We start from the raw sequence: 12146 nt of genomic DNA, 5'->3' as shown, positions 1-12146 counted from the left end.
TATTATTCCTACATGTTTGATCTGCTTATCCTGCTCGGGGTTTGCTGGAGTGATGCCTGACTGCTTATCTTTGGACTGCAGAAGGACTCCTGTTTGACACAGGGAGAGCATGAAAACTCCACACAGCCACACACACACACATGCAGACACACACAGACACACACATAGACACTGAGACACACAAACAGACATACAGTCACACACACAGACATACAGACACACACATAGACACTGAGACACACACACAGCCACACAAACAGACATACAGTCACACTCACACGTACACACACACAGCCACACAGACATACAGTCACATACACACAAACAGACATACACACTCACACATATACACACACACAGACATAGTCACACACACACACACAGCCACACAAACAGACATACAGTCACACATGTATACACACAGACATACAGCCACACACAAACAGACATACAGTCACACATGCATACACACACACACACAGCCACACAAACAGACATACAGTCACACATGTATACACACAGACATACAGCCACACACAAACAGACATACAGTCACACATGCATACACACAGACATAGTCACACACACAGCCACACAGACATACAGCCACACAAACATACAGTCACACATGCATACACACACACAGACATACAGCCACACACACACACAGACATACAGCCACACACACAGACATACAGCCACACACACAGACATACAGCCACACACAAACAGACATACAATCACACACGCATACACACAGACATACAGCCACACACACACAGACATACAGCCACACACACACAGACATACAGTCACAAACACACGTATACACAGTGCCTGCCTCAGTGTAACTGTCAGCGGTGTGACGCTCAGTGCCTGCCTCAGTGTAACTCTCAGTGGTGTGATGCTCAGTGGTGTGACGCTCAGTGCCTGCCTCAGTGTAACTCTCAGCGGTGTCACGCATAGTGCCAGCTACAGTGTAATGCTCAACACTGGCTGTGATGAAACACTCAGCGTCTGCTGCGGTGGAGCCGGAAAGAACCCAAAACCAATCCTCGGTTACTAAAACTGGCTTTCTGGATAGATGGACATCAATGGAACCTTCTAAATATTTTGGGACTTATAATACAGAACACATGACCTGAAATTTCTAGCATCCTTCAGTCCAACAAAATAACATTTTTATGCCACAGTGATAAAACATTTCTCATATATGCTGGTGATGCAGACTATGAACTTTTCTTTCTGCTCACATTCAGGTTTACTGATAATCATTCTTTATATTGTCTGATTTTTTTTGTATATTGTTTAGGCTTTGCTTGTAATGTCACAGAATACAGTACTGATGAGGCAAGCAGTATTGGAACATAAGAACATAAGAAATTTATAAACGACTAGAGCGCATATTGGATGTACCATCTTATTATGTTTTCAAATTGTTTGCATTTCTGACATACTGATGGTTAAACCGGGAAAAATTGTACTTGCAGTTTCAGTTCTGAGTTTACCAGCTTGCTTTTGGTAATAATTATAAAGGGAAACATGATTTTATTATATAGGTACTTATTATTATTATTATTATTATTAAAATTATATAAATTCAGTGGTCACTTCATAAGATTTACTTAACTAGTACCAGGTACTAGGTGTTTCCAGAACTGCTTCTTTATTCTGTGTTCTTTATTCAGAGAGACCTTTCTGCACACCACTGCTGTAATGAGCTGCTATTTTTACACTTCTGGTGGTCTCTTAGCTTTAATGAGTCTTCTCTGACTTCTGCCATTAAAATGGGGGTTTCTGCCATAGACCTGCCCCTGATTGGATGTTTGTTTGTTTGTTTGTTTGATTGAACATTCTCTGTAGTGGGTGGAAATCCCAGAAACAGGGTCGCTGTTTCTGAAATGCTGGAATATTTGGCATCGAAAATCATATCGCGTTCAAAATCATTTAAATCACTCATATTAACCATTCTAATGCTTAGCCAAACAGTGAGTGAACCTTCTGGCCTGGCACAATATTTTCTAAAATGATGCTAAGAATAGTAAGGAAATACATATATGTGACATACCTTGCATAAAACGCACAGGGAGCGCTGCTTAACGTGCCTTGAATAAACATAAAGAGTCGATTGTGAGTCCGGACTTGCACGATACGCTGTATCGTTATTGGTGCGGAGGGTTTGTCCCTCTTTACCTTGGGATGAAAAGACGAAAACACACGTCAAGGCCCGCAGTCTGAATTATGAAGGGCTCAAGCGGTTATAATTAGGAGCAGCCTAGATGAACGTTCACCATCCATCTCCCATTCCAATATGCACAGCAGCCCCTGTGGCCAGCACTTACAAACATACTGCTCCGCAGTGGCATTCGTTGTATTCCTCAGTTGTTTGATTGTCGTTTGCTCTAAAGCCAAACCACACAAATATTAAAAATGCGTACATGTGGGAGAACAGAAACAAAACACTGCTGGCAGACAGGGCTTAGGTTCGACAGAATTCCACTTAACAGCTGCAATACAGAATGACATGGTGGAGCGATGGATGTTCTCTCTCCTGAAACATTTGGCTCGAATACCTACTCGTTTCAAAGCCCTGTGCTGGTTCATTGTGCAGCCAGCATGATTAGGCCTGATGGAAAAGATTGTAATGGTTATTCCGCTCAGGAAATTAACAAGGAACCAAGAGGTATAGTAGTAGGACAAAAAATAACTCCTGCGACATTCCGGTGACTCATTGGCATATTAGAATACCAGAAGTAATAATAATTAAATTAATATAACAAATGGACTGTCAAAGATCAAAATAATAAATGATGTTTGCAAACTCCGTTGTAGTGGCTGTTTTATTATTGATGACAAATATATTCGTCATTCTTGTAGCACAATCCCAGACTCTTTCTTTAAAATGCTTCTATGTTAAAAAAGTACCGTAGTGAGGCATGGTTAATTTGTTATGAAACAGAGTTATAAATTACCTGGATATCTTCAAGAGTCGTTTGTCATTTTTGCCTTCATCCATTCTTTACAACCACTGATCCAGTGATATCAGTCAGTGCGTTTACATGACGTTAGAAAATATCCAGTTATTGTGTTAGTCTGATTAAAACTGGACTTTAAAACTACATGCAAACAATAATAATAATAATAATAACAAGTCAGTCCAACTGAAATCATACTAAATTGGATTTCTTGAAGTCGGACTAAGACACCCAGATTGGGAGTCGATTTATATATACGCCCAATTGGACTCAAACCAGCCTAGGCGCTTTGCAAATGGTCCACAGTTTCCAGAGTTACTAATAGACCATGGAGGGTGTGCCCCAGCCTTGTGTCCTTTGACAGAAACATACTGATAGACCATGCAGGGTGTGCCCCAGCCTTGTGTCCCTTGATAGAAATACACTTATAGCCCATGCAGGGTGTGCCCCAGCCTTGTGTCCCTTGATAGAAATACACTTATAGCCCACGCAGGGTGTGCCAGATCCATATTCATTACATGAAAATTTGTCTTAGTTTTTTCTCAGATTCACTCATCACTCTCATGCACAGTTCCTTTCTCTATCACACGTTGCTGCTGTATACACATCTGGTGAGTTTACTAGAAGCTGCTTCATTTAACTGTGCCACACTTATTTGGCTCACGTCAACAAGCACCTGCAGAAACTTTAATACATTTTTGATTATTTTGATCGCAGCCACCATTGTTGCAGATAGCACTACACCATAGCAGACTTTTATCAGATTTATTCAATAGGTTTACCTTTTTCCCAGAAGAAATTTATTCATCTGTATTGGTCTAAGCTGCTCTAGGGACAGCCAGTATATGAAAAGACTTTTGAAGGCTAATAAAAAATCAGCCAATAATAAAGCAGTGGTTCTCTGAAGCCGGTGCTGGATGGCAAAAAATTTCCTAATGTTAAACACAGAAAAAACAGAAGTACTGGTGATTGGTCCCAAGGCTGCAAGAAATAAGTTCCACCATCTCAGCATTAGTGGCCTTGCTACACAACCTAACACGGTGGTTAGAAATCTTGGTCTTCTAGTTGATTCAGATCTATGTTTTGATGCTCACATAAGAAGTATTACTAGAACAGCGTTTTATCATCTACGGAACATAGCCAAGCTTAGTAAGATGCTCTCACTTTGTGATGCAGAAAAATTAATACATGCCTTTGTAACTTCCAGACTGGACTACTGTAATGCCCTCCTTTCTGGTTGCCCGTCTGGATCCTTACATAAACTTCAGCTGGTACAGAATGCAGCAGCCAGAGTTCTCACAAACACTAAAAAATTTGATCACATTACACCAGTCTTATCCTCCCTTCATTGGTTACCAGTTAAGTCTCAGATTGACTATAAAATACGGCTATTAACTTATAAAGCACTGAATGGCCTTCAATCAGAATACAGTGATCTGCTGACCTCATACAACCCCTTGCGCTTGCTTCGTTCTCAAGGTGCGGGATATCTGTTGGTACCTAGGGTAGAAAGAGCTACGGCAGGCTGCAGAGCTTTCTCCTATAGAGTTCCTCAGCTGTGGAACGGTCTTCCACTGGATCTGCGGATTTCAGGCTCACTCTCAATATTCAAGTCTAGACTAAAAACACACCTGTTTAGTTCAGCTTATAGGGACACTATAGTTCTAACTCTAGCTAACTTCTCACTCCCAGTTAGACCTATAGTGTGAGGTGTAGAGCTGGGTGGGGATCGGTGCCATTGGCTTTGGATAAACTGAATTGACAGCGCTGTCACTCTAGCTTCACAATCGCTTGTGGGATTGGAGTGCTGTCATTTCAGGGACTCCCCATGCCTGCATTCCCACCTGCCTCTCCCTCCTACTTATGCTGCCATAGCCATATCTGCCAGAGCATTGCACTTCATATTGCACTCATCTAACTTTTAGCACTGCCTATTGTCTCCCCTACTTTGACTAATGGCACATTTTATTTCCCCTACTCCTCCTGGGGGGTGCTGCCTGGAGCCCTCAATCTATCAAGCTGTCCAGCACACCCTGCTACATTTGACGTCGCCTCTACCAATGACGTCCGTGCATCCAGCTCGCCGTTCTGGCTGTGTCATCTTCCTTGTATGACCCACTCCCTGCCTTCTGGTTGCCTGGTGATTGGAGGGAGCGTTGGCACCGGCTTGCCATCTTCCCCCTGCTGCCCATTTGTGTCTCAAAATTTTCTGTATTTGACTCTCCCTGCCGGCCCCTGGAGGATGGGCTCCCCCTTTGAGTCTGGTCCCTCCCAAGGTTTCTTCCTTCTAGGGAGTTTTTCCTTGCCACTGTCACCTATGGCTTACTCACTGGGGGCTTTGGGTGGGGATGCTGTAAAGCGCTTTGAGACGGTGTAATGTTGTGATAATGCGCTATACAAAAATAAATTTGTTGTTGTTGTTGTTGTTGAAGCCGACAAATCTGGCTGGGCGACCAGGCAGGAGGCGATGGAGCCAACCCCGGACCAGGACGAGGAGCCGAAGGTGGTGGAGGGGAGGAGGCAGGCGGACCGAATAGCTGCAATGGCAAAGAAGTGGGTTAGACTCACTCTTTATATAAAACCTAGATCGATGTGTTTGGACATGCTTGCATTCATTAGGTCTCTTAATTTGAACTTTCGTATTAACTTTCATATATACACAATATACATATATACACAAACACAACATACAGATATACACAAACACAGACACACATACACACAGACACACATGTACACTCACATACACACAGACACACACATGCAGACTATTAAATCTAGCTAATTACTTAGGATGCTTTTTATATTTCACACAAGATCTGTGGTTTATTTTTTGATGAAATGATAAACATTAATAAATAAATAGAAATATGTATTAATAATAAACCAGGCCATATAATTAAAATGGCATTTCTCACTTCACCAACCATGCTGTCTCTATTTACCTGAAACGGCCTCTTGAGAAAGAAACCTGTACTCATCTTATTTGAATGTCTGATTTTTTTTTTATTATTAAAACCTATATTACCTCTAAAAACATAGGTCAAGGACTCCAGAGACCTTTAAAATTTTATTAAAAAGCATTACAGTAAGTGGATTTGTTTTAGGTAGATTTTAAACATTTTAGCAAAAAAGTGTTCCATTTTTCAGAATTGAATTGTCCACTCAAAATCCTTGAGAGTAATTTGGAGAAAATATGCATTTGCGAAGAAAGCCACACTTTATATTCTGTCGCTCAAAAGCAGCGGGTGTTATGCACAGAAGCGTCACACGCCGATGAAATTCACAGCAGATGCGTCGGCGAGGACGGTCACCATTTACCAGTGCAGAGGCGGTACTTCGCATTAAGTCGCTAGCACCGAAGGATGCTTCTGGGATTAATGAACAAGTTACTGCGGTTTATTACTGAGAGTCCTAATAAAAAACCTAAGGATGATCATTAAAAGGGAATGAAATGTCGCTTGGTTTGAAATGAGCTAGGGTGAAACGCAACTAATGGTGCACTACTTGGGAAACAAGCTCCGGCGCGAACAGGTTCAGAATTCTTTACATGTATTTTTTAAAGAATAAAATATTTTAAAAGCCGCATACCGATATAAATCCATCAAAAATCGTTATGCGGCTGAAGATCATTTTCTGGAAAACCGTGAAGATGTAGCCTATGTTACCTTGTAAACTTTATCGATTTCGGCAATAACTTACAATGTTTCAAAGCCTAGTAAGCTACTTTATTATAAAAATGCGAGGTAAAAGTATGGAGTAAATGATGGGTTAACACCCTGGCGTAGAGCGACAAAAACATTCACGAAGAAGCAGAAATTGAAGTTATGATAGAATTACCTGGGGAGCGAGGTCACTTTCAGAAAGCGCTCCTGAAATATTGAAATAAACACACGTGTGCGTTTTGTATGAAACAAATCCGTGCCATTTTTTCCTGGAGGGAGAGTAAGCAGCGGTCTTATCTTTGCATGGAACATTCAACTGCGGAGGGCATGATTATAATGGAAATAAGCACTGGATTCTCTGGGAGAAGGAGGTAGGGTTTGTTCTTGTTACTATTATTTTAGTTATTGCTGTTGATAGTATTGGTGTTGTTGTTACTTAAATGTAGTATATTTATTAATATTCTTGTAGAAAAGGTGGCATCTTCTGTACTATAAATTAACCCAGGTATTCCGATGTAGGGGGCATGTGGGGGACCCCTAAACATACCCCCCCCCCCCAACCCGGTCGGCAAAATTTATCGTTCAGTAAAAACGATGAGGCCCCAAAGTCCAGGGTCGATAATTTAAGTCGATAATCAGTCTGTCCGCATACAGACATTCGTATATTGAAATGCTTACTTTATGTGCTTAACGTGGGCTGTTGGTGCAGTCTGCTGGGGTAATTGTCAGTACCCTGTGAACAGAAGGCTGGTGTGAAACGTTATCCCAGTGTGCTGCAGGTGGACAGAATTAGTTTTCCAGACACATCGGTGTGAAATTAAGCTATTAAAATAGAAATGAGAAAATGTAACGACTGATCAGTTAAACTTGTTTTTCGACTAAACAGTATGTACAGTATGCTGCACTAGCAAACGGTAGTCTTGAAGGTCTATTCCCAATTTTCCCATTAGTTTTGTTGCGTCTCCACCTTTGAATACTGTAAATAGGCTTAAACCCAAGGTTTTAAATGAAGCAAACTGATATTGCAGATCATATAGATATTTAGATATTTGATAGATATTTAGATCATATAGATATTTGTGTATTGCGTATATTTTATATACATTTGTGTTCTATGTGTATTTTGTATGCAGTCATTAAGGGTTGTGTAATTTTTCTTTCCCATGTGGATACTGGAACCGTTTTTTTTTTAGGGTTTTTCGGTTATCGCATTAAGTGCAAGCTAAGCTAAGAAGACATGGTTTCCCTTTACGGTTTAAGTTTATGTAAACGGTGCCGATAAAGGCACCAGCTCTTACGCTGGTTTCGGTTTTTAAATTTTATTTAAATAAATTGTGAATGACCAGTTAAGTAGCCTATTCGGCCATCATTTTGAAGGCTACAAATATGGTGTAATCATGATTGGTTCAGTGATAATGTGAGTATTGATATGATTGGCTGTCAGGGTTAATATGTGTATTGATATAAATCTGGATAAATGTCTCTTCTGTATACTCACCTTATTACATTTTTAGTCAGATGGTGGACGAAGAACACAGGGAGGGTGAAGTCAGCTCAGACGATTCTGATACTGATATGATTCATACTTTAAGAGGAAAACGTTTCTGAATATGTGTATATTTGGCGTGTATGTCTTTGTGGTAATTTTAGAGACTAACATTAAATATATTTTGATCTCGCCAATATCCTTTAAAAGCAGGAATGTCCATAACTATGTCAAATGTTATCTAAACAAATGTCATTTTGAATTATGTATGAGCTGTAAGCTGCCTGCACCGTGCTCCCCCCCCCCCCACCACCGTAACCACCATTCATGACGAAGTTCAGCTCTGAGGAGCACGTTTCTCACATTCCATTCCTCGGACATTATAACCCAGCGCTGCAAATTGATTATCATTTTTCTATTTTACCCTGCAAAGACAAACTCTGGGTCTGGCTTTGGGTGACATTATCACTCTGGCATTTAAACAAGTTGTCCTGGTTGCCCATAAATTGTAGTGGCCTTGTCTCATCTCGACATGTTATCAATGTTCAGCAACAGAGAAATTGAAATAACTGAAATACAGTTTGTCATAACAGCAAAAAAGAAAAACTGTCCATAAACTTGAGAATGGCATTTATACAATGAGGATGAAGTTAAAAACATAAAAAATACATATATGTGAGAGATTGTTGTCTTTTTCCAGTGTGCTGAATGCTGAATAAAGTGTCTCACCATTCGGTTTCTATCAATGAGACAGAAATGTCTGTGTCTGCAGTTGGTTACCTGAGGTGCTGTTCTGTAATGTACAAGGATATTGCAGACAGCCAATGGAGCAGCATGCACACGTAGCACTGGGCCTACACCCTCCCTCTAATCCTTTAAGAGAAATTATATCATTGCACTCACCCGCTGCCTGTCATCTTCATGTATGGGGGGCAGTATGTAGCTCAGCCTCTGTGCCTGTGATTAAAAGCTCATTGGTTCAAGCCCAGCCTCAGCAGAATAGTCACATGTCCTTGGGCCCTTAAGCAAGGCCCTTAACCCCCAGCTCTGTTTTCTCTTCCTGAGAAAATATTATATTCAGTAACCCCCTTTTTCATTCTACCTGTCCTTCCACAGCTTCTAATGTGTCTGGTCACATTGGTGCTGGTCAGACATTTACTCTGTCGTCTGACATCACCCCCTTTGCACACCTGGCCGAGTCCTACCCCCATCATGGAGAGCTTGAGCGAGCTGCAGAACCCCCTTCTGGATAAAAGCAGCATGCACGTGGGGGAGGGAAGATACAACTATCAGGGCGACTTCTCCAGCAGCCAGTACCAAGAGAATATCATCAACTACTTTGTGGCGGGAAGCTGTGGCAGTAGCAAGGCCAAAGCCCAGCAGCTGCTGGATGCCACGTCTCTACACCTGGCTGTTGAAGCCTTCTACAGGCCCGACTTCATTCTATACAAAGACAACCTCAATCTGAAAAACAGCAACTTAAACAGCGAGTGCTGTGAGACGACCTTCACAGAGGACAAGAATGCAGCAGCAGACGTTGATGGCTCTGAGGAACCTCAGGTTGGATTGGCGGGAGAGTGCAATGGTAAAATCCAGACAGTGTCTTATGAAGTGGAGGAGGAAGACTACCTGGAGTGTGAGGTAAGAGAGCAGATTTGCTCAGATATGCATAAACACTGTTCGCTCTTGTAGGAGTAATCCCAGTAGATATATGGACAAACACTGTTGGCTGTCGTATGAGTAATCCCAGTAGATATATCCACAAACACTGTTGGCTGTGGTAGGAGTAATCCCAGTAGATATATGCATAAACACTGTTGGCTGTGGTAGGAGTAATCCCAGTAGATATGTCCACAAACACTGTTGGCTGTGGTAGGAGTAATCCCAGTAGATATATGCATAAACACTGTTGGCTGTGGTAGGAGTAATCCCAGTAGATATGTCCACAAACACTGTTGGCTGTGGTAGGAGTAATCCCAGTAGATATGTCCACAAACACTGTTGGCTGTGGTAGGAGTAATCCCAGTAGATATATGCATAAACACTGTTGGCTGTGGTAGGAGTAATCCCAGTAGATATATGGACAAACACTGTTGGCTGTCATACAGTATGAGTAATCCCAGTAGATATATGCATAAACACTGTTGGCTGTGGTAGGAGTAATCCCAGTAGATATGTCCACAAACACTGTTGGCTGTCGTATGAGTAATCCCAGTAGATATATGCATAAACACTGTTGGCTGTCGTATGAGTAATCCCAGTAGATATATGCATAAACACTGTTGGCTGTCATATGAGTAATCCCAGTAGATATGTCCACAAACACTGTTGGCTGTCGTATGAGTAATCCCAGTAGATATATGCATAAACACTGTTGGCTGTCGTATGAGTAATCCCAGTAGATATATGCATAAACACTGTTGGCTGTCATATGAGTAATCCCAGTAGATATGTCCACAAACACTGTTGGCTGTCATTTGAGTAATCCCAGTAGATATATGCATAAACACTGTTGGCTGTGGTAGGAGTAATCCCAGTAGATATGTCCACAAACACTGTTGGCTATTGTAGGAGTAATCCCAGTAGATATATGCATAAACACTGTTGGCTGTGGTAGGAGTAATCCCAGTAGATATGTCCACAAACACTGTTGGCTGTCATTTGAGTAATCCCAGTAGATATATGCATAAACACTGTTGGCTGTGGTAGGAGTAATCCCAGTAGATATGTCCACAAACACTGTTGGCTATTGTAGGAGTAATCCCAGTAGATATGTCCACAAACACTGTTGGCTGTCATTTGAGTAATCCCAGTAGATACAGTATATGCATAAACATTGTTGGCTGTGGTAGGAGTAATCCCAGTAGATATATCCATGAACACTGTTGGCTGTTGCAGGACTAATCCCAGGAGATATAGCAATAAATACTGTTGGCTATTGTAGGAGTAATCCCAGTAGATATATGCATAAATACTGTTGGCTCTAATATGAGTAATCCCAGTAGATATATCCATCATTTTCAGACTTGCTAAGTATGATTAAATTTCCCCATGAGATTTAAATCTCATGTTTATTATTTTTCACAGCTGTGAATGTGCTCATAATATAGAATTCTAAGTGTCCATTCACACCAATGCACTCCGATTGTGTTGGCTCTTTATAAAATAAAAAACTTTGTGGTGACTCTCCATTCATTTCTACGGGACAAACTCTTATCCCAACTATGACAAACTTAACCCCTACCCAGCCTGATACTTAACCATAAATAACCAAAGAAAATGCAAGTTTTGCATTTTTAGTTTATTGATTGCAGTCATTGATTTTTATAAAATTGTGTTTCCCCTTGCAGGGACCGAAAAACTGGTCCTCACAATGTCAAAATAACAGTTTTTTTATCCCAATGCTTTGGTCCGCATAATGTAATATATGCCTGACTCACACACACACCCCGTTTGAGTCATGCCCACAGTATTTTGCAGGCCATTTTATGGTATTTTATAGATGTTTCCCTTGTTTGTTGTTGGATTGGCAGGTATGAATCATCCTTAACAGCTCTCTCATTGTCATTTTTATTATTAATTTGATACAGTGTATAGCAGCTGTAGTAAGCAGTAAAAATAAGGAGCAGCATAGTGAATGAGCAGTAAAAGCAGCAATAACTGTGTGCATTAGTAGTGTGACCAGGATGGAGTATTCTGTGAGAGCATGAAAGCACACTCAGGAAGTACTGGGGCTGGAACAAAGAACATAAAGCAGTAACCAGGGTGCAGCAGGAGCCACGCATACTAAGGTCTACTTGTGTACTAACATGTGGATGCAACTTAACATTACCTACACTAATTTGCACATTTACACACATACAATAACTGCACAAATACACCACTTATGAGTGGATCATTCATACTATGGATACTGACAGCTGATTCCGATAGCCAAAGTAATGAAAAGGAAAGTTTTACCTTTGACCTCCTCTGCTCGAATTTTGTCAGCAACTTTAAGAAGATCCCACATATTTTGAT

At 41.0% G+C, this 12146-nt stretch overlaps 1 protein-coding gene across 4 annotated transcripts in view; it reads left to right on the top strand.

Moving 5' to 3' along the window:
- The window catches only part of LOC111844392 (synapse differentiation-inducing gene protein 1-like), a 44379-nt gene that overhangs the window by 22542 nt on the left and 9691 nt on the right, over positions 1-12146 (top strand). For 3 of the 4 annotated variants that reach the window (XM_072702993.1, XM_023812833.1, XM_072702994.1), the window contains exons 3-4: positions 5408-5528; positions 9243-9767. In XM_072702993.1, the coding sequence (XP_072559094.1) occupies positions 9249-9767 (519 nt within the window). In that variant the 5' untranslated portion in view covers positions 5408-5528; positions 9243-9248. Of the gene's footprint in view, positions 1-5407; positions 5529-6262; positions 7012-9242; positions 9768-12146 lie in introns of those variants that run through there. The other variant, XM_023812832.1, reaches the window with a different exon arrangement.

The sequence above is a fragment of the Paramormyrops kingsleyae genome, chromosome 19 (assembly GCF_048594095.1).
Source record: "Paramormyrops kingsleyae isolate MSU_618 chromosome 19, PKINGS_0.4, whole genome shotgun sequence".
Taxonomy (NCBI): Eukaryota; Metazoa; Chordata; class Actinopteri; order Osteoglossiformes; family Mormyridae; genus Paramormyrops; species Paramormyrops kingsleyae.
The sequence above is the reverse complement of the archived record's forward strand: the minus strand, read 5'-3'. Positions and strand labels throughout refer to the sequence as shown.